The sequence below is a fragment of the Danio aesculapii genome, chromosome 24, assembly GCF_903798145.1.
Source record: "Danio aesculapii chromosome 24, fDanAes4.1, whole genome shotgun sequence".
Lineage (NCBI taxonomy): Eukaryota > Metazoa > Chordata > Actinopteri > Cypriniformes > Danionidae > Danio > Danio aesculapii.
In genome coordinates, this window is record NC_079458.1 from 9,039,782 (window position 1) to 9,062,835 (window position 23,054).

The 23,054-nt window shown below is 35.0% G+C and overlaps 1 protein-coding gene across 4 annotated transcripts in view; it reads left to right on the forward strand.

The window, feature by feature from the left end:
• Positions 1 to 23,054, forward strand: part of LOC130218251 (RNA-binding Raly-like protein) — a 285,849-nt gene that overhangs the window by 145,499 nt on the left and 117,296 nt on the right. For 3 of the 4 annotated variants that reach the window (XM_056450394.1, XM_056450392.1, XM_056450393.1), the window contains one exon: positions 1,870 to 2,132. In XM_056450394.1, coding sequence (XP_056306369.1) covers positions 1,877 to 2,132 — 256 coding nt within the window. In that variant the 5' untranslated portion in view covers positions 1,870 to 1,876. Of the gene's footprint in view, positions 1 to 1,852; positions 2,133 to 23,054 lie in introns of those variants that run through there. The other variant, XM_056450391.1, reaches the window with a different exon arrangement.

Below are 23,054 nucleotides of genomic sequence, written 5' to 3' on the forward strand. Positions count from 1 at the left end.
TTGGATTTTGGTTGCTATACCTGACAAATAAATGACAGTATTTGACATCAATATAACGTTGTTTTAAGATGTCGACTCAACGTTGGATTTTTGTCACTTTCTAACACAACCTAAAATCAACCAAATATCAACGTCATTTGACGTCGTTATTGGACATCAAAATAATGTTGTCCTGACTCTGCCTAAACATTGAATTTTGGTCACCTGACGTCACAACCTAAATCTAACCTAACATTAAAGTCTTATGACACTGTGTGCCTGCTGGGCTATAACTAAAGGCACTACAGAATGTTACGTTTACACACATCCACAAATCACATGTAAATGCATCAGCTTATTACAGCGTAATACTCACTACTCACTACTCTTGAGTACTTTTGAAAATCTACTTTTTACTCATTCTTTGAGTAATATTTACAGTAGATACTTTTACGCGCACTACATTTTTAGGCAAGTAATGGTACTTTTACTTAAGTATGATTTTTCAGTACTCTTTCCACCACTGCCGGTTGTACAGTATTTGCTCATCATTTTGGATTAATTGAAATGAATATTTTACAATAGTGAAATTCATACAGTAATTAATAAGTATTTGTAGTAATAACAGAATAAGTATTTGGTTTCATCTTTACATGAGTAAAATCACACCAGTCGCAGGACGATATGGCTGTATATTAGCACCGGTGGGAGGCGTGCCTTAGTGTCCCACCAGTGCCGATATACAGCCACATCGCACTGCTACGAGTGTGATATTTCGTTTAAACAACAGTTCGACAGCATAATCGTGTATATAAAAAAGAAAATCAAACACGGAGAGTCTCAAAAGCCCTTTTGGATGAGGAACTACTTTCTTCCACCACTCATTCACATCTGCAGCTTACGTCAGAACAGCAGAAGCCTTTGCTCATTCGCAAACGTCACATTAGAGCTAGTATTTGAATGATTCTCTAGCGTAATGTCTAAAGTAATGACAAAATAGGTGATTTTGCTGACATTTTAAGATTATAAGGCTGAACAGCATGAAATACCATCAGTCTACAGAGATTTCTCAGTATTTTTCTGTTGCAGTCAGGAGATCACAATAATTAACCCTGAAAAAGCCAAAGCAAAGCAAACACTATCAAAAACACTGAACACTACCAGATTACAATGGTATAAATATACCTCTTCAACATACAAAAAAGAGAGAGACTTACAGTCATTCACCAGTTTTATAATGATTTGATCAGCTGTAGTTTGAAATTACATTAGTTTTTCTTCTATAAGAGCTTATTATGCAATCTCTGTTGCTATCTTGTAGTGGAACGTCAACCGTCTTTGCTCTGCTCAGTATGACAGGCTGATGGATGCCGATGCGCTGTCTCTCCAAATTTATAAATATTTAAAATAGTCACTGTCTTTATAAATAAACTGCATAGTTGCAATCTAAACTAAATTCTCGCCTAAAAAGAGCCTTACATTATGTTGTCCAACAGAAGCAATATTTGTCAAACTGTAGTGAGTTTATTGATCTGCTGTCACTCTACGTGGGTGGAGTAATACAAAAGGGTGAGGAGGCTGCACAAGTGCTTTATTGCAGAATATCACACGGCTGTCAGCCAATCAGATTCGAGAACCAGACAGAACTGCTGTATAAATAAATATAGCAGAACTTAACACATATTTTGACATCATATTTTCACAAAATCTGCATTAAAGAAGCAATAAAGTAGACCCTTGCTTTCGTACTTCGCAAATTCCCTTTTACACACAGACACCTTGACTCTTCAGTATATCCAGCATATTATTGGATTAAAATATCCACATATTAAAAACATTATCTGTATCAGGTGTGTTTGATGTCGTCCCCATCATGTCTGTGCTTCGCAGGAGAAAAATGACCGGCAAGACTCAGACCAGCAATGTCACTAACAAGAACGACCCGCGCTCCCTCAACTCTCGGGTCTTTATCGGCAACCTCAACACCGCCATTGTGAAGAAGAGCGACATCGAGGTCATCTTCGCCAAGTACGGCAAGATCGTGGGCTGTTCGGTGCACAAGGGTTACGCTTTCGTCCAGTACATTAGCGAAAGGAATGCACGGGCCGCCGTAGCTGGAGAAAACGCCAGGATAATCGCAGGACAGCCGCTGGGTGAGTGCCTGGTTTATTTTTCTTTATTAAAGCTGGAGCTCAAATGAACCCACATTTCTTTGCATATGATGACCGTGTGTCAAATTATGGATTGCCCTTCCTATTCACTTCACTTTAAAGGGTCAGTTCATCTAAAAATGAAAATCCTGTGATTATTTGATTAGTTTCTTCTATTGAACGTAAACCAATATATTTTGATGAATGCTAGAAACTGTAACTATTGACTTCCATTGTATTAGTTTTTTCATGAAAACACTTCATCTCACCGTGGTGTTTTAAAGAAATAATTCATCTGAAAAGGAAAATCTGTCATTATTTGAATATTTTCTTTCTTTTATTGAACACAAAAGAAGATATTTTGAGGAATGCTGGAAACCTGTCACCATTGACTTCCATTGTATTTGTTTGTTTTTTTTTCATGAAAACACACCTAATCTCACAGTGTTTTAAATGGTTAGTTCACCTAAAAATTTTAATTCTGTCATTATTTGATTAGTTTCTTCTATTGATCGCAAAAGAAGATATTTTGAGGAATGCTGGAAACCTGTAACCATTGACCTGCATTGTATTTGTTTTTTTGTGTTTTTTTTCATGAAAACACAGCTAATCTCAAAGTAGTGTTTTAAAGGGTCAGTTAATCTAGAAACAAAAATTCTGTCATTATTTGATTAGTTTCTTTTATTGAACATAAAAGAAGATATTTTGAGGAATGCTGGAAACCTGTAACCATTGATTTCCATCGTATGTTTTTTTTCATAAAAACACACCTAATCTCACAGTGTTTTAAAGGGTTAGTTCACCTAAAAATGAAAATCATGTCATTATATCATTAGTTTCTTCTGTTGAACGCAAAAGAAGATATTTTGAGTAATGCTGGAAACCTGTAACCATTGACTTGCATTGTATTTGTTTTTGTTGTTTTTTTTCATGAAAAATCTCAAAGTAGTGTTTTAAAGGGTCAGTTCATCTAAAAACAAAAATCCTGTCATTATTTGATTAGTTTCTTTCTTTTATTGAACATAAAAGAGGATATTTTGAGGAATGCTGGAAACCTGTAACCATTGATTTCCATTGTATGTTTTTTTTTTTTTTTCATAAAAACACACCTAATCTCACAGTGTTTTAAAGGGTTAGTTCACCTAAAAATTAAAATCATTTCATTATTTTAATAGTTTCTTCCGTTTGAACACAAAAGAAGATATTTTGAGGAATGCTGAAAACCTGTAACCATTTACTTCCACTGTATTTGTTTTCTCATAGTAGTGTTTTAAAGGGTTAGTTCACCTAAAAATGAAAACCCTGCATGTCATTAATTGATTAGTTTCTTCTGTTGAGCACAAAAGAAGATATTTTGAGGAATGCTGAAAACCTGTAACCACTGACTTCCAATGGATTTGTTTTGTCATGAAAACACCTAATCTCACACAGTTTTAAAGGGTTAGTTCATCTAAAAATGAAAATTCTGTCATTATTTCCTTAGTTTCTTTTATTGAACACAAAGAAGATTTTGAGTAATGCTGAAAACCTGTAACCATTGACTTCCATTGTATTCTTTTCCTACTAAGTCACTGGTTACAGATTTTCATCTTTACTCAAAATATCTTATTTTTTGTTCAGTAGAAAAAAAGAAACTCACTTGAAACCATTTGAAGGGTGAGTAAATAGTGAGTAAATATTAATTTTTAGGTGGACTATCCCTTTAACTGGACATTAAAGAGTAGTTTACCTGTGACTTCTATAGTATTTGTTTGCCCTACTATATCAGTCATGGCCGTCAATTGTTTGGATACCAGATTTGAGTGTATTTTTATACCAAGTTAAATATGTTACACTAATTTGAAATGTATAAATTATGGATATGATGTTCACTTTGTTTTTGCCGTGTAAATATCCCCATTACTGATATGGCACTGACAAACAAACAAAACTATCATTAGCCTCATTAGAACATTTATGGCCAAAGTGCTTTTGAGTTCACTATGTTTTGTTCCTTCAGATTATTTTCTCTTCGTATTCCCACCAGTACAGTAATATTTATTATATATCCATAAAATTGCTGTGGAAATATTTGTTTTCAAGATTTTCATGGTCTGCTGAGAGTCATTTGTAAAGTCTAATAAGTTTCCTAGTAGGAGGAGAATACACCTTTGTACACAGCTTTTTTTTAAAAAACACTTCACTGATTTGCAGTGTGCAACAGAGTTTATTCCTTAATTCACATAAAGCTTTATGGTCTGTAGGAAAAAAAAGGTGGATAAAAGTGCTCTCTTGCTTTGTGTGAGGCTGACAGATGCTCACAGGGCCTGCACTGCCTGAGGCGGATCCGGAGAGCGTTTGATTTGGCTTTGTGATTCTTGGACATGCAAAGTGTTTTTCAGTGTTTTGACAGTTGGTGGAAGAGACAAGCGTTGTGCTGCATGTGTCACTGCGGTGCCGCAAAAGTGACATTGCCTTTATTTTGGGCTTTACTGTAAAGATACTTGAAGAGTGTGGCAGTAAGGGATGTGTAAAAAGACGTGTGTGTTTTTTTTCATTTGTGTTTATTCATTCATTCATTCATTCACTCATTCATTCATTTGTTAATTAATTCATTTATTCATCTATTTATCCATTAATTTGTTCATTCATTTAGTCATTCATTCATTTATTTGGTTGGTTGGTTCAGTACTTATTTTTAATTTACTCTATTTAAAATTTAATTTACTTTAATTTACTCTATCGTCCATTCATTCATTCGTTCATTCATTTGTCTGTTCATTTGTCCGTTCATTTGTTTGTTCATTCGTTCGTTCAGTTGTCCATCTATTCATTCATCAATCCATTCATTAATTCGATAATTAATTCATTCATTCATTTGTTCATTATTTTATCTATTCATTCATTTGTTCATTCATTCAATTATTTGGTTGGTTCTTTCAGTACATACTTTTACTCTATTTAAAATTCTATCGTTCATTTATTCATTCAAGTTATTCATCCATTCATTTGTCCATTCATTCATTCGTTCATTCATTTGTCTAATTATTTGTCTGTTCATTCGTTCGTTCGTTCATTCATTCGTTAAATATTTAATTTAATTTAATCCATTCATCTATTCATTCATTCGTTCATTTGTATATTCATTCATTCATTTATTTGGTTGGTTTGTTCAGTACATACTTTTGATTTACTCTATTTAAATTTCTATCGTCCATTCATTCATATTAAAATTTTTATCATCCGTTCATTCATTCGTCAATTTATTCATCCATTCATTTGTTCCTTCATTCATCCATCTGTTATTTTGTCCCTTTCATCCATTCGTCCTTTCATTCATTTATTAATTAATCAATTAATTAATTAATTAATTCATTCATTCATTCATCCATTCATTCAGTCATTCATCCATCTATTCAATTGTTATTTTGTTTATTCATACTTTATATTAATCTATTTAAAAAAACACTAGAGTTATACATTTTCTGCTTTGTTATAACTTCCTAGTAACTCACCTTCATTATCATCATCATTATCATCATCATTTATAAACTAAACAAAATAAAGCTGTTTGTACTGTATATAAAAACCAAGTATATAAAAACCAAGAAGGGCTGAACCAATGCCAGAGAAAGGGGAAAAAACTTAATTATGTTTCCCCTTTTTTATTTGTTGGCACAGAAAACCCACACTTCATTTTTCATTGAGATTTTTAAAAATGCTACCATTTTAGTTTTTTGCTCTCTGATAAAGCAGCATGTCTAACTTCAGTCTTTTACAGTGTGTACAGCATTGGCTGTGTAATCAATAGCCAGTCAACATTCATTGTTAAATGAGTATAAAATTCAGCAATAACACTCTCGTATCTGTAACCTCCTGAGAGCAGCAGCATTAAAACAGGAGGCCTGACACATTACTTACCATTCTCCCCATCCTCATTATACCATTGACCTGCTTTAAAAAAACAAACGTGCTTTTATTTTGCAATGGAAATCATTTTATACATAATGCAAAATGTAGCCAGGGGACCCTCATTAGGAATGGCCACAGAGGGCCCACTAAGATAACATTTTGCTGGAGGTCAGGCTGAAAACATGTGCAACTGCTCCACAGATGGGGATTTCTGCTAAATGAGGATGTTTTATTGGATATTAAAGTCAACATGAAATCAGAACTCACTATTTAAATTATTTACACAAATTCCTAATGTGAATGAGTCAATAAAAATAAAAAATATTTTTAAAATGTTATTGTTTATGTCATTATTTATATCTTGTGAATCTCTTGAGACAGCCGCCCCCACAACCCAGCCCCAGATGAGCAAAAAAAAAAATGGTTGGATGAATATTGTTGTTTAAATATTATATATATATATATATACATTTTTTTTCTTATTGCTAACATGCTAACCATACTAGTAACATACACATCAAAACATATTAATATATTAAAGATGTTAGAAATATTATCAACGTGGTAATTAATGCAAGCAGATTTAGCCATATAAACATGTTAGCAGCATTTATTACAGTGTTAGTGTTAAAACATATTAGCAATGTTTCCTTTCTTTCTTGCTTTCTTTCTTTCTTTCTTTCTTTTTTCTTTCTTTCTTTCTTTCTTTCTTTTTTCTTTCTTTCTTTCTTTAAAGCATGGTAACAACATGGTAATTCATCTTAGTGACATGTTCTATAAATTAATTTATCCCTTCACTCATTCACTTTTTCATTCATTCATTTATTCACTCATTCATTCATTCGTCCATTCATTTGTCTATTCGTCCATTTATTTGTCCATTCATTCATTCATTTGTTCGTTCATTCATTCATTCATTCATTTGTTTATCCATTTATTCATTCGTCTATTCATTCATCCAATCATTTGTCTATTCATTCATTCATTCATACATGCATTCATTCATTTGTCCATTCATTCATTCATTTTTTCATTCATTTGTCCATTCATTTGTCCATTCATTCATTCACCCATTCGTTCATTCATTCATTTGTTCATTCATTCATTTATTTATTCATCATTCATTCATTCTAACATTAATTCATTCATCCATACGTTCATTCATTTGTCCATTCATTCATTTGTCTTAATTGTCTTTCTTTCTTTCTTTCTTTTTCTTTCTTTCTTTCTTTTTCTAAACATCCTAAAAACATGGTAATTCATCTTAGTGACATGTACTGTGCTATTTCAAGTTGCATGCTAGAAACGTACTTGCAACAACAAAATTATGGGTAACACTTTTATTAAGCATTATTAAGCATTAGCAAATAGTGAATTGATTATTTGTTAAGTATTAACTCTACATTAGTAAACGTTAATAAGTAGTTTATAACTGCAGCTACAAATGCTCTATTCTTGACTTACAACCACATTTATAATGTGCTTAATAGCTGCACTTTCATAATTTGTAACTGCTTGATTTTTCATTACTAAATTAAGTATCGCATTATTTACAAACCAAGTGTAGTTGGTGGTTTTTAAGATCATTCAGAATGAGTTAATGATTAATAAACTATTGAAATTAACATTTACAAATCTGATTATTCAGGCATATAGTAATGGTTACTATGTATGTTAATAAATGCTTTATTCACTCAACTTCATGCAGTTTTGTGACCTAATCTAAAGTGAGGACTATTTATGCTTTATAAAACCCCTATAAATCCCTTATAAATGACAATTAAAGGCTCAGTATCGAATAATCAATAATCTTTGCAATCTTATCTAAAATGTAAAATTACTGTAAAGTTTAAACATTGCTGGAGTGTCAAAATACGATATAAAATTGGATAAAACAGCAGCAATATAAAAAATTAACAATATAATAGGATGCAATGTTTAAACTGTGCAGTAATTTTATTTAAGAAAAGGTTGCAAAGATTTATTTTTTTTTGGTACAGTTTCATTTGTGTGTCTTTAAACGAATAGGTGTGAATAAAGTTGTTTATGTTCTTTTTTTCCTGTATAGAATTAACTGAGCCTTTAATTGTCATTTATAAGTGATTAATAAAGCATAAATAGTCCTCACTTTAGATTAGGTCACAAAACTGCATGAAGTTAAGTTAATAAAGCATTTATTAACATACAAATTAAATATTAGTAAATGGCTGAATAATAAGAGTTATAAATGTTAATTTGAATAGTTCATTAATGATTTACTAACTCATTCTGAATGATCTTTAAAAACCACCAACTATGCTTAAATAACTGGTTTGTAAATAATGCAATACTCAATTTAGTAATAAAAAATAAATCATTGACAAAGTATGAAAATACAGCTATTAAGCACATTACAAATGTAGAGTTAATGCTTAACAGATAATGAATTCACTATTCGCTAATGCTTAACAAATGGTTAATAGTGTGTAGGTATTATAAAGTGTTACCAAATTATGTTATCAATGTGTCAGCATGCTAGATCATTAGTTCGAGTCCTGGCTGGGTCAGTTGGGATTTCTGTGTGGAGTTTGCCTGTTGTCCCCATGTTGACGTGGGTTTGAATAAATTAAATTGACTGTAGTGTATAAGTGCGTTTGAATGAATGTGTATGGGTGTTTCCCAGAACTGAGTTGCCGCTAGAAGGGCATCCACTACGTTAAACATACGCTGGATAAGTTGGCGATTCATTCCGCTGTGGCGACCCCTGGTGAATAAAAGGAAATAGCCGAAGGAAAATGAATGAATGAACAAATGAATCACGTTGACTCCTATGTTGTCCTGTAAAACAAAAAAGTGACACCAACATTAAGCACGCAATGCTGTGCATACAGTCTGCAATCAATAGTATCCTCTTGGCATTCAATTGGATTAAATAAATTGAGAATTGAGGACTCCCGAGCTGCGTTTTCAGCATCCAGACATTTTTTTTTATTATCCAGGAAGCATTATGCAAATTTGGCATGAATGTGATCCATTGACTGTGAATAACAGTGCAGACAGTGACGCTCATGAGTGACGATCAGCCTCTTGATACAGTTGAGTTTAATCTCTGCCAGTACAAACACACACACACACACACACGTAGTCTGGTTTCTGTGTCTGCTGTTTTGAAAGGCTCTTTGCTGTGATTCCTCTTGGGTCTATCTCTGGCTGGTGTCAGCGGCACACAGAGGCTGATGTACGATCCCGGTGTCTTTCCTAATCTCCTCGAATAGTGCAGGCCCGGCATGTGGAGGAATGTAGAAATGCTGATAGACTCCTCTGGCCGAACAACACAGGCGAATTCCTTCATTACGGCAGGTTTGCTCCGCAGCCCTCCACCTCCACCCCCAAACCTGACCTGGTAATTCCCTAATGGAAACTCGTGGAAGACTGCAGATAGCATCATTCTGCCAGGCTGTGATAACACGCGGCTCACACTGCTTTAGGAGCCACAGCTACATCAGACAGAGAGAGGAGACCGGCGGGATCTTACATATTAATGTTGCCCAGCACTTGGTACTGATAAGTAGCAGGGAGATACACAGGAATACACACACACATACATATTTCGCTACAGTGTGCTGGGCTACAACAATCTGGCATTATATTTGGGACAAAAAAAGCATGGGTTGCCCAATTTTTTCCTAGAAAACCAGAAAGTGATTGGGTTAGTCTGTGTTGAAATATGTCTGTATTTTGTTACAGTATAGTTTTGATTTACCTTTAGTACCATATTTTCATACGTATATACGATAATACGTATAGGTTGTTTTCACATGATGTCATTGATGATGCGCAAAATTCAGATGGCGGGCAGGAAGTGATTCTTCTACATAGGAATTGCTATCAGAACATCAAAATGTTTCTGTTTTATGGTGTTTATAATTGTTTAAATCGGCCAAAATAAGAAATACCGAACAATTTTTATAGACTTCCAAAAGTTTTAGCTCATAAAAGGAAGAAAGTTCAAGAAACTGGCTGAAAAATGGAGGAAAATAATATATGGCATGTAATAAACATTTTTAAAATACATCCATGTGTACAAACTGTTTTGGAACGCAATAATTCATTTGACAGCACCAATAAATACTATATACATGTGTATAAATGTTAATTTGTTTTATAAAAATCAAATATAGACACCATCACACTTATACAAAATCCAGGAGAATATAAATAACGTACCCTGCCATGCTGGAATGTAATCTCCATCTTTACTGGCGTTACGGTGAAATAAGCAACCGTAACGTTAACATCGAGATTCGCAGCAGCGGTGAATGTTTGTTGATGGTAAGTTCATCGACAGACCAAAAAAATGAAATACAATCCTTGCGACAAAACTAGATGGTTATTATTGTGGAGCTCTTTTCCACCTTTCAAAAATAAATAAGTAATATAATGGAGACTATGCGTCCACGCTTTTGTATGCTTTCATCTGTTGTTTCAAGATGTCTCAGCCTGATCTCATGAGAAAACGTAAGTATTTTACGTTTTGACAGTTTAGTGGCTAATTCGTACGAATTCGTCATATGAAATTGTACGATTTTTAAAATGCCACCTAACCCCACCCCTAAACCCAACCTACATTGGGGGATGAGCAAATCGTACTAAATTGTATGAATTAGATCATACGAATTCATACGAATTAGCCACTAAATCAAAAAGTTACAAATTGCCGTGAGATTATGTTGGATGTCTGGAAGATATCTGCATATATAGGGGAAAAAAAACTATAATAATTTATAATAAACATGTTTTCGGACCACACAGTGAAGTGAATAATGTGTACAACTCTTTGTTAATTAATGCTACAAAATACTGTAGCATAGTAAACTGATAAACTAATAAATACTGTAATGTTAGTGTAAACTCTGGTTCATCGTAAGCATAGAAAACTGAAGCCTATTGAATAATTAGTTTATTACTACAGTTGTGTTGTACCACAGCAACAATATAATTACTTTGACAGTTTAATTTAAGTAATTATCTATAGTATGCTTCCAAACACTATAGTATTTACAATAGTATTTGTTTATGTAACGTAACAGCTTTTACAGTATCTACCACCTCGATGACAGGCAAATTTTAGTTCAGTGGAAAACTCATCCCTCTTCGTGATATAAGGATCATGCCCAACGTGTATGGTTATTTTCTATTTATATCTCCTTTGAAATATGGTATAAATCGCAAAAATACGGACTTTCCCCTATATCTCCCATTCAGTTTTTACTTCCTGCCCTCCATCTGAAGTTGGAGAACTACCAGAACCACGTGATTGAAAACAAACTCTATTTATATAGTCATGGACTGCAAAACCAATCTTAAGCTGAATGTTATGAAGTATCATTACACACTTTTCTTTAGTGCCATAAATCATTAGAACGTTAAGATCATGTTACTTTTGTAGCTTTCCTAATGTAAATATATTTAAAGAAAATAAAACAATTTGACAAATATTATGCATATATGCTTCATTTGAATATTTTGATTTTTGATTGAAAAGTTGTTTTTAATCCTCAGATTCCAGATTTTCAAACAGTTTTTTTAATAGTCATTTTCAAAGTCACATAAATATTTAATCGTAGATCAATTAATCATTATTGATTGAGAAGATATAGGCCCAGTTTCACAAATGGGGCTTAGATTAAGACAGGACTAGGCCTTAGTTAAATTATGCTATTTAAGCCAAATTTATAAAAATGGCCTTAGAAAAATATATTACTGGTGTGCACCTGGAGAAAAAAAATTACACTGATGTATTTTAAGACATCTCACTGCAGGTTATTTTGAGTTGAGACAGCTCAAACATGCAATTTGATCTTGACTAGCCTTTAACCTTGTTTGTGAAATCGGGGGATAATGTACCAAACAAGATGTTGTCAACCACCTTCAATTAATATGTTTGACATAATAGCATTTTTAACATGATTAATCTATGCTAGCCCTGCTGAAAAAAAAAAAAAAACAGCTCAAACCAGCCTAGGCTGGTTGGCTGGTTTTAGCTGGTTGACCAGCCTGGTTTTAGAGGGGTTTTGGCCACTTCCAGGCTGGTTTCCAGCTATTTCCAGCCTTGTCTTAGCTGGTCAGGCTGGAAAATAACCAGCTAAAACTAGCTAAAACCACCTTGACTAGCCTGGTTTAAGCTGGACATAGCTGGTTTTGGCTGGTCATCTTCCAGCTTGACCAGCTAAGACCAGGCTGGAAATAGCTGGAAACCAGCCTGGAAATGGCCAAAACCCCTCTAAAACCAGGCTGGTCAACCAGCTAAAACCAGCTAACCAGCCTTGGCTGGTTTAAGCTGTTTTTTTCAGCAGGGGGAACATACTGACAACATCCTTATTCGAGCTTGTCCAGTGGTACCAGCAAGATATTAACAACATAATTCATGGTAGCGACAAACATAATGGTAGTAACATACAATAAGCATGCTAACCTGTTAGCATGTTGAACATCAAAGCAGCATGTCAATAAATATTGTACTGTACTACAAAATTGCTGCACCATACAACAACTGTGTGCTTAATGTGCTAGCAATAACAATTTTTAACATGATTAATCTATGCTAGGAATATGTTGTCAACATGCCAGTTCAAGCTACCAAAACGTTAAACATAGCAAGATGATAACAATATGATTTATGGTAACAACAGGTTAGTCAACATATTATCAGCATGCTAACATTTGCATGTTAAAACATCATAGCAATCAATCAATACGTTCTGAAAAATGCTGGTGCCGTGTTACAACATGCAATGTGTTTAAATGCAATAGCTTTTATTAAAATCATTAATCTATGATTGGAACATGTTGCAGTTTCAAGGTAGCCAAATGCTAAACATACTAAAATGCTAAACATTATTCATGGTAGCAAGAAGTAAGCTAACAATAAGCATGCTAACATATGTTAAACATCATAGCAACATGTCAACACATGCTACAAAATGGCTACACCATGCAAAAATGATAACCATGTGCTTGCAATAATATTTTGAACATAATCTATTCTAGGAACATGTTGGCCATGTTAATTTAAGCTAGCCAAATGACAAACATACTAAAAATAAAACAAATACTAAACACAATGTGAGTAATGTTTTAGCAAACAAATAAAAAGCATGCTATCAAATCAGCATGTTAAACATCCCTGCGGAAAAAAGCTGCATATGCTGGTAAGGTTTGTTTTGATGCTGGTTTGAATTTAGAGGGGTTTGGGCCATTTCCCAATGGAAAATGACCAGCTAAATCCAGCTAAAACCAGCTTGACCAGCCTGGTTTAGGCTGGACATAGTTGGTTTTGGCTGGGCACCCAGCATGTCTAGGCTGGTCAAGCTGGTCATTTTCCAGCCTTACCAGCTATAAGACCAGGCTGGAAATGGCTGGATATGGCCAAAACCCCTCTAAAACCAGGCTGGTTGACCAGCTAAAACCAGCCAACCAGCCTAGGCTGGTTTAAGCTGTTTTTTTTCTGTAGGGTAAAAACTTAATTAATGGCAGCAACATGTTAGCCAACAAAAAAACAAGCATGCTAGCAAGTCAGAATCCCTGCTATGCTGGTAATATATGTTTTGATGCTGGTTTATGGTGGTTCTTGCTGTTCAGGACATGCTACATATGCCACAAAATGGCTGCACGTGCTACAACTTAATTACCATGAGCTTAAATGTATAGCAATAGCAATGTTAATTCAAGCAAGGTAGCTTTGTTGTGTGTCTGAAAGTGACTGTGTGTGAAAGCGACTGTGACAGACTGAGCTGTGAAATAGACACAGAAATGCTGGTCTGCTGGCATTCCTGTGTTGGTGCAGGTGAATCTCCATCTGTGTGTTAACAGCCTCAACACTGAGACCAATCTAACATTTATTCATCACTTTAAAGGTCAGATAAAGGTCAGTATTGCTGAAAGCTATTTCTCCCATTATTATCAGATGATGTGCAAATCTCAACGCGGAGGGGAAAATAAATTCCTGATTGGCAATTAAATCTGCACTCGCTCTCATCTTACTGAACTGACATCTTTTATTAGCAAGGCTGAGACCTGCGGTGAGCTCGACTGGAGCTGCGGGACACACATTTCAGACAATTTACACAAAGCAAGTGCTGTTTCTTGCTGTCAATGAATTGATCGTTTTAATGCCACATTATCAGAAAGATGCTGATTAATGGGCAAGCCTGAATATGCTGTGCAATTTCAGTTTGATGTATTGTCAAAGTGGGAATAATAAGATTCAGAATAAGAAGCAGAACTCCTTGTTCTGTATTATTCCTTTCTAGCATATGATCTTATTCCTTTGTAACAATTGGATAAAAATATACCTTAGTTGGGGGGTGGCACAGTGGCTCAGTGGTTAGCACTATCGCCTCACATCAAGAAGGTGGCTGGTTCGAGTCCCGACTGGGCCTGGTGGCATTTCTGTGTAGAGTTTGCATGTTCTCTCCATATTGGCGTGGGTTTCCTCCGGGTGCTCCGGTCTTTCTCACAGTCCAAAGACATGCGCTATAGGTGAATTGTATTAACTAAATTGGCCGTAGTCTGAGTGTGTGTGAATGCAAGAGTGTATGGGTGTTTCCCAGTACTGGGTTGCGGCTGAAAGGGCATCCGCTGCATAAAACAAATGCTGGAATAGTTGGCAGTAGGGATGGCTGATGTGAAACTGACATTTCCACAGTGTCGAGATCCCGGAGCGCAAGTGTTTCAAAACGCTGCACCGAAGCATGATCCGAAATACCTGGGTCACATGACTAAGGTGATTCGAAACACCCAGGTCACATGATTAAAGTGATTCAAAACATCTGTCATTTCAGAAGCGTTTCGAGACCTGGCAAATCTACATTTGATTGACAGGGTCGGGGGTAAAAACGAGCTCATGTAGCCTAGACATTAACTTCAGTTAACTTCTCAGAGTAACTGTGCTGCAAATGTCTCGAGTTAGAATCCCGACGTGTACAAATACTTCAAAATTCTGACTTTTTTATTCATATTATTAATGTTGTTTTTTTATGACCAAGTGTTCGAAGTGTTCATTCGGATGTCAGACCAATGTTAAAGCAAAACACGTATTATACATTATATAAAACATATATTATATAAACGTAACATATATTATATAAAACATACTTCAGGGCGACGCAGTGGTGCAGTAGGTAGTGCTGTCGCCTCACAGCAAGAATGTCGTTGGTTCGAGCCTCGGCTGGGTCAGTTGGCGTTTCTTCGTGGAGTTTGCATGTTCTCCCTGCGTTCGCGTGGGTTTCCTCCGGGTGCTATGCTTTCCCCAACAGTCCAAAGACATGCGGTACAGGTGAATTGAGAAGGTTAATTTGTCCGTAGTGTATGAGTGTGATGTTTCCCAGAGATGGGTTTCGGCTGGAAGGGCATCCACTGCATAAAATGTGTGCTGGATAAGTTGGTGGTTCATTCTGCTGTGGCGACCCTGGATTAATAAAGAGACTAAGCTGAAAAAAAATGAATGAATGAATGAATGAATGAATGAATGAATGAATGAATGAATGAATACATACTTCCTAAACAACATTTTTGTTACAGTCACCAGCGATCTAGTTACTGCGGATCGCTGGAGAACTAAAACTCTGCCAGCAAATGGACTACAAATCCTGTCATGTACCTCACACACACACACCTGTTCTGGTTTTCTGATGACACACACAGACACACAGCTGAAACTCATCATTGATACATCACCTGGACTATAAAGACACTTCTCATTTCCATACACATTGCTGAGTCTTGTTACACTGTTTTGTTGGCATTTTCCTTTGCCTTTCCCTACCGTGTTTGACTTTCGCTTTGTTTGTTTCATTGCTTGTCGCCAGGACTGACCATTCGCCTGTTTATGACTATGCCTTTTGGATCATCTTCATATACCCATCATTATACCCATCTTATAAATAAACTGCATATGGATCCTTAACCCCTTTGTCAGCATCCCTCAGTTACAGAAGACTCAGCCATGTGTATGGAAATGAGAGGTGTCTTTATAGTCCAGATAATAAATCAATGATGAGCTTCAGCCGTGTGTTTGTGTGTGTCATAGAAAACCAGGACAGTTGTGTGTGTGTGAGGTGCGTGACAGGATTTGTAGTCCATTTGCTGGTAGATTTGTAGCTCTCCAGCGATCCGCAGTAACTAGATCGCTGGTGACTGTAACAATTTTAATATTTTACATAAGTGTAATTTTAGTGTCATTGCAATAGTATTGTATTTAATATTTTACATATATTTTTTAATAAAATGTGTTCTACAAAATCATACATGGTTTATCATATCAGGATTTATAATAGACTAAAAATATTCATGTTTGCTAGATGGAGTTATTTTAGGGATATGCAATTATTTTCAATGTCAACCTGGCAACCTGCAGAAATATTTAAAAACCTCTGTATTTTAGTTTGTGAGGTGTAGATTGGATCGGTCAGTAAGAGTGTGGTCTTTTTGAATGGACAGAGTCAGACGAGTCCAGCTGAACGTCACACACACACACACACGCACACGCACACACACACACCACACACACAGTTCATGGCTGCCAGGTTTGGTTTGTTGTTTTTCTGGCTCTCTCTCTCTGGTGTGTGTGGGATTTGATGAGACACAGATCCACATTCAGATCCTCACAGGCGTCTTGTTCATTCCGTCTCTCTCCCTCCGAGATAAAAGTTCATGTTCCACATCCTGATTCATTATACATGGACGTTTATAAGACTTGCTTTTGAAATTCATGTCTTGTTCTGTCTGAAGCTGCTCATGTCTGAAATCTCCTCTGAGAATTCACCAACATATATACATGTAGAGCAGACTGGGGCAGATCGGCCCACGGGACACATGTTTGTGACTTTATAATTAACCAAATAGTTGGTTTCAGTATTTTGTGAGTTTGTTTGTTTGTTTGTTTGTTTGTTTGTTTATTTTATTTTATTTTATTTTATTTTATTTTATTTTATTTTATTTTATTTTATTTTATTTTATTTTTATATTTTTAAAATAGTTTTTAATTTAATTAATTAATTTATTTATTTATTTTTGTGTCTGGTTGAAGTTAGTTGTCTCATATTTTATAGAATAACATGTAGTTTAAAATAAAAATTTGTTTTGTCAATACAGTTGTATTTTTATGAATTTCATGGACCAGTCACTATATTTAGAAATTGTTTAATATTTATATTTGGAGTCATTGTATTTATTTAAAGCTAAAACTAAACTACAACCATTTAGTTTAAATTACAACTATAAAAGAAAAATTAAATCTAATCTCATTTCATTTCATTTCATTTCATTTAAAATTGATCCTTTAACTGGAAGCATAATCGCCCAAATGAGCATTTGTCCATTGGTCATCATTAAACAAATGAAAAATAAGATAAAGCAAAGAAATTGGTCAGATTTTTATTTTATTTTATATTTTTTGAGTGGAATTTAAAGTGTTAAATGTGTCTTATTTTCTTGATAATTAAAGCTCAATGTAAATTTAAAAATAAATAAATATGTAAATAAATAAATACTAATATAATGTGACAACATTATCAGTATTTTTATTTATTTATTTATTTATTTATTTATTTATTTATTTATTTATTTTCTTGAAGAAATATTTTAAGCTAGTAATGAATTCGAGCAATAGAAAATGTGTCCCAGTTTACACAAATTTTACCATGTATGTCTAAATTGATAAAGATTCACCGGCCACTATTATTAGGTACACCTTATTAGTAATGGGTTGGACTCCCCTTTGCCTTCAGAATTGCCTTAATCCTTCGTGGCACTGATTCAGCAAGGTACTGAGATATTCCTCAGAGATTTTGGTCCATTTTGACATCATAGCATCATGCAGTTGCTGCAGATTTGTTGGCTGCACATTCATGATGCTAATTTCCCGTTCCACCACATCCTAAAGGTGCTCTATTGGATTGAGTACTGGTGACTGTGGAGGCCATTTGAGTACTGTGAACTCATTGTCATGTTCAAGAAACCAGTCTGAGATGATTCGTGCTTTATTACATGGCCATTATCCTGTTGGAAGTAGCCAACATAAGATGGGTACACTGTGGTCATAAAGAGACGGACATGGTCAGCAACAATACTCAGGTAGGCTGTGGCGTTGACACGATGCTCAATTGGTACTAATGGGCCCAAAGTGTGCCAAGAAAATATCCACCACACCATAACACCACCACCACCAGCCTGAACCATTGATACAAGGCAGGATGGATCCATGCTTTCATGTTGTTGACTTCAAATTCTGATCCTACCGTCCGAATGTTGCAGCAGAAATCCTTACCTCTGGCATCAACAAGGAATTTGCGTCCACAGAACTGCGACTCACTGGTTATTTTCTCTTTTTCAGACCATCCTCTGTAAACCCTAGAGATGGTTGTGCGTGAAAATCCCAGGATATCAGCAGTTTCTGAAATGCTCAGACCAGCCCTTCTGGCACCAACAACCATTTCACGTTCAAAGTCAATTAAATCACCTTTCTTCCACATTCTGATGCTGTTTAAACTGCAGCAGATTGTATTGACCATGTCTACATGCCTAAATGCATTGAGTTGGTGCCATGTGATTGGCTGAAATTTGCGTTAATAAGCAATTGGACAGGTGTACCTAATAAAGTGGCCAGTGAGTTTATGTTCATTTATTCATTAAATAGACACACAATGTTATTATAACTCCATATGAACTGCTCTGAACTTTGTCCCTTCTTGCTAAATTGGTGTATCAAAAGAACTATAAAAAAATGAAAGAGCACAAACACCAAAGGCTGGAAGAACAAGTGTTGTGCGTGAGTTTTTCCAGCCACAGGGCGAATCTCATTCTGATCAGATGCTTTCAGGTTTTCTTTTTTCCTCAGTCCAGCTAAATCTGATGTTTGACTGAAATGAAGATTTATAGGAGCTATAGTTCTCCTACATGCTGAAGGCTTTTACATGAAGCGAACAGACAAATCTGAGCCATGGCAACCGCAGACTGAAGTATAATTACCTCTTTTCTTACCTGAAGCCTTCCCACAATGCTCTGTTTTAAAGGGCAGCGGCAGGTCAAGACTGAATTACTCACTTTATACTGCAGTTAAAAGTAAACTCAGAAAAACAGCAAAGTGCATTTTGATGATAGAACAAAGCAGGTCTGCAGCCAGTGTGTCATTTGCAGAGAGCTGTAAATTGCAATGTTGGGTTTTAGTGGAATGTTGCGATCTAAATTTTATGTTTGGAAAAAAAGCTATTTAGCTTTTTGGAAAAACATAATTGTCAACATGCAAATAAGCTGAGAACACTAGACGTATACATACTGTATGGTTGAAATCAAAATTATTAGCCCTCTTTTGATTATTTTTTTTTTCTCTTTTTCATATATTGTCCAAATGATGAGAGAATAATATTTTTTTTTACTTGTAGATTCATCTTAAATGTGTAACTATCGCAGAGAGATCCCCTCTTGCGTCATTCAAATCACGTGTATGAAAGCATTTAGGCCTTCCTGTAAAATATAATGATGATAGAAGAAGTCGTGGTGGGTTATTGGGGGTGTGGTGGGTTTCTTAGGTTATTAAAGGTGTTTTCTGTCACTACTTGTTTAGCCTGCATTTATGCATTCAGTGTAAGCTGCACGATTAATCATTAAAAGATCAGGATCTCAACATCCACGCAACATGATTTATAAATGATGGTGATTTGCATGTTTATTAATCCTTCAAATAGCTGCATTCAAAACTGTGTAAATAAAATGCAAAAATCAAGAAAGAAATTGAGTCTTTAGTCTTTTGAGTTTGTTGTGAAATTACAGTCAAATAACAGAAGTACTGGGATAACAGTTTATAGTTTAGATCTAACTACTGATGTTTATGGTAAAGATTAAAATCACTGTCATGCTCAAAAATGAAAGTTGTAGGCATCAATTACAGTATTTAACCAAAAGGTGGCGACAACCAGCCGATAAAAATATCCCACTGAATAATTCTTCAAACATGACACATCTAGGAAACATGAAGTTTTATGAGTGAATAACTGAAACATGTAATGAAAATGAGACTAAAAATAAATAGGAGTTGTACAAATTTATACTGTTAGATTTCCACATTTAGCGTTATCAGCAACAGTAGTAGTAACAGTGAATGTTTCACAGTACTGAATATTTTACCATTTATTTGTAATTCAGCTGATTATTTCTTCATTTTACTTTATGAAACCAAAAGTTTCTTGCAGTTCTGTTTTTGTAATAATTGGAAAGTAAATGACATTTGTCCCCTCCTCTTTTTGGCTGATCCGATTCATCAGCAGTGTCCTCATATTTCATCACCTTCTTGTAATACCTGTGTCAGACATATGTCATTAAACAGATTTTTGTCCTGATATGTCACAAAAACATGTACACACACACACACACCCATGCACACAAGTTTTGAACCACTTCAAATGTTGGCTACTATATATAAAATGTTGACTATTATATACTATTATATACTATATATATTTATACTGTATATACAGTTGAAGTAAGAATTATTAGCCTCCCTGTTTATTTTTATTTTTTTTCCCAATTTCGGTTTAACGGAGAGAATATTTTTTCAACGCATTTCTAAACATAATAGTTTTAATAACTCACTGGAAGGGCATCAGCTATGTAAATAACTTGCTGCATAAGTTGGCGGTTCATTCAGCTGTGGCAACCCCGGATTAATAAAGGGACTAAGCTGAAAAGAAAATGAATGAATAATCGTAAACCATATTTCTTTTTGTTCTGCTTAATCATGTTTACTGCTTTTTAAAATTACTACATAACACGATACTTGTACTTTTACTTTCAGTATTTGAGTAGTAAATTTTAGAATAAACTACATGCAATACTTACGTACAAAAATGTGTTATATACTTTAGCTCTTCCACTTAAGTATGGTGCTTAAACAGCACTTCAACTTTTACTCAAGTCACTTTTTTGATAGAGCACTTGTACTTTTACTTAAGTCTGGGTTTCTAGTACTTTATACATCTCTGATCACAACAGATTGGGTCATCGGACCAATCAGCACAGATTAGCCTCATGCAAAGGAGGGAAGAATCACTGAGCAAATCACATGGGAGTCATTGGGATAATTAGGTAAAAATAAATGCATATTAAAAGACAATGAAAGTTTTTTTTGACCTTGCATGGATATCAGCCTGTTGTTGGAGACCCCCATAGCCAAAATTTGACCTTTTATAATGCATAATAGTAGCTCTTTTAAAAGAACTGCAAAATACTGAAAAGCCCAAGTACAGTATGTACAAAAAAATGTTCACAATCCAGTGACCTTGTTTTTCCATAAAGAGCAGTTGTTGTGGTTCTTCAGCCGTCAGACCGCATTGATTCCTGCAGCGTCTCTCAGGCTTTTGTTTACCTCAGATATCCCGCGCAGGCCTTCATTCTTCTGCATCTGTCTTTGAACACCTCCAGCGTCCTGCGCTTCAGCAATCTCATACCAAATATTGCAAGGGTCACACGGGGCCGGGAAACCACACAACTTCTTTTTTTTGTTTGTTTCATTATAAACAAAGCTAAGTCTATATATATATATATATACAGCCTATATGTCTGTGTTTTTTTTATTTCAAGAGCTTTTCCCCTCCGGCCATTTAGTGGCAGCAGTGGAACATAAGTATTGATTCTGTTTCTAATACTCAGCTTTTACACAAGACAGTAATCCCAGGTTAATAACAGAAACCCAGCAGAGGTTATTTCTTTGAGGAAAGTGTCGAAAATAATCTGCTTGCTGCAGTGACTGTATCAGAGCTCTGTGTGTGTGTGTGTGTGTGTGTGTGCGTGCGTGCGTGCGTGCGTGCGTGCGTGCGTGCGTGCGTGCGTGCGTGCGTGTGTGCGTGTGTGCGTGTGTGTGTGTGTGTGTGTGTACTTGTTTATGTGGTTTACGAGGACATAGGAGTTGTATAATAATGGCATGGTATGATGACCTAGTTGAACTATAAGGTGGTTTATGAGGACATGGCGTGTGTCCTTGTAATTGAAAATCATAATTTGACATTTTGCCACAGGTTTCCAGTGATGGTTGGCTTTAGAGGTAGGGATGGGATAACGCCATCAAATAAGCAGTTTTACTGTATAAAATACATTTTATATATATATATATATATATATATATATATATATATATATATATATATATATATATATATATATATATATATATATATATATATATATATATATATATATATATATATTTTTATTGATAGATAGATAGATAGATAGATAGATAGATAGATAGATAGATAGATAGATAGATAGATAGATAGATAGATAGATAGATAGATAGACTGTAAAAAATAAATCCGTCAAATTTACGGTAAAAAAACGGCAGATGTGGTTGCCAGTATTTTACCGTAAAAAATACGGTAAAAACCGCAAAAGTAATTTCTCAGTTTAACAGTAAACCACCGTTTTTCATTAATTTATAGATGTAATATGTCTGTATTTTGAATTACCAACATCTACACATCTTTTGTGACACAGTTAGACATGTTAGCACAGCCATATGCAGGAGGTGATGATAAAGTTACACAACGAACCAATGTTCATCACAAACAACTTTTCCCACAAGCAGAAAAGTGTATCAGTGTATAGAAGGTGCTCAGTGTCATTCATACAGCTACTAAACACCAGTATGGGAAGGTGCTCAGTGTCATTCATACAGCTACTAAACACCAGTATGGGAAGGTGCTCAGTGTCATTCATACAGCTACTAAACACCAGTATGGGAAGGTGCTCAGTGTCATTCATACAGCTACTAAACACCAATATGGGAAGGTGCTCAGTGTCATTCATACAGCTACTAAACACCAGTATGGTAACACACAAGAAATTAAAGAAATGAACATTGTTTATCAACATTAGATGTAACATAAATCTCTAATGTAGATAACTGATGGGGGATCAACTAAAAAGATCTATAGTTAATGTCAACAAAAGCATAAAAAGGGATGTGCCATGCAGGGAAAGTCAATTTACGGTTATTCACCG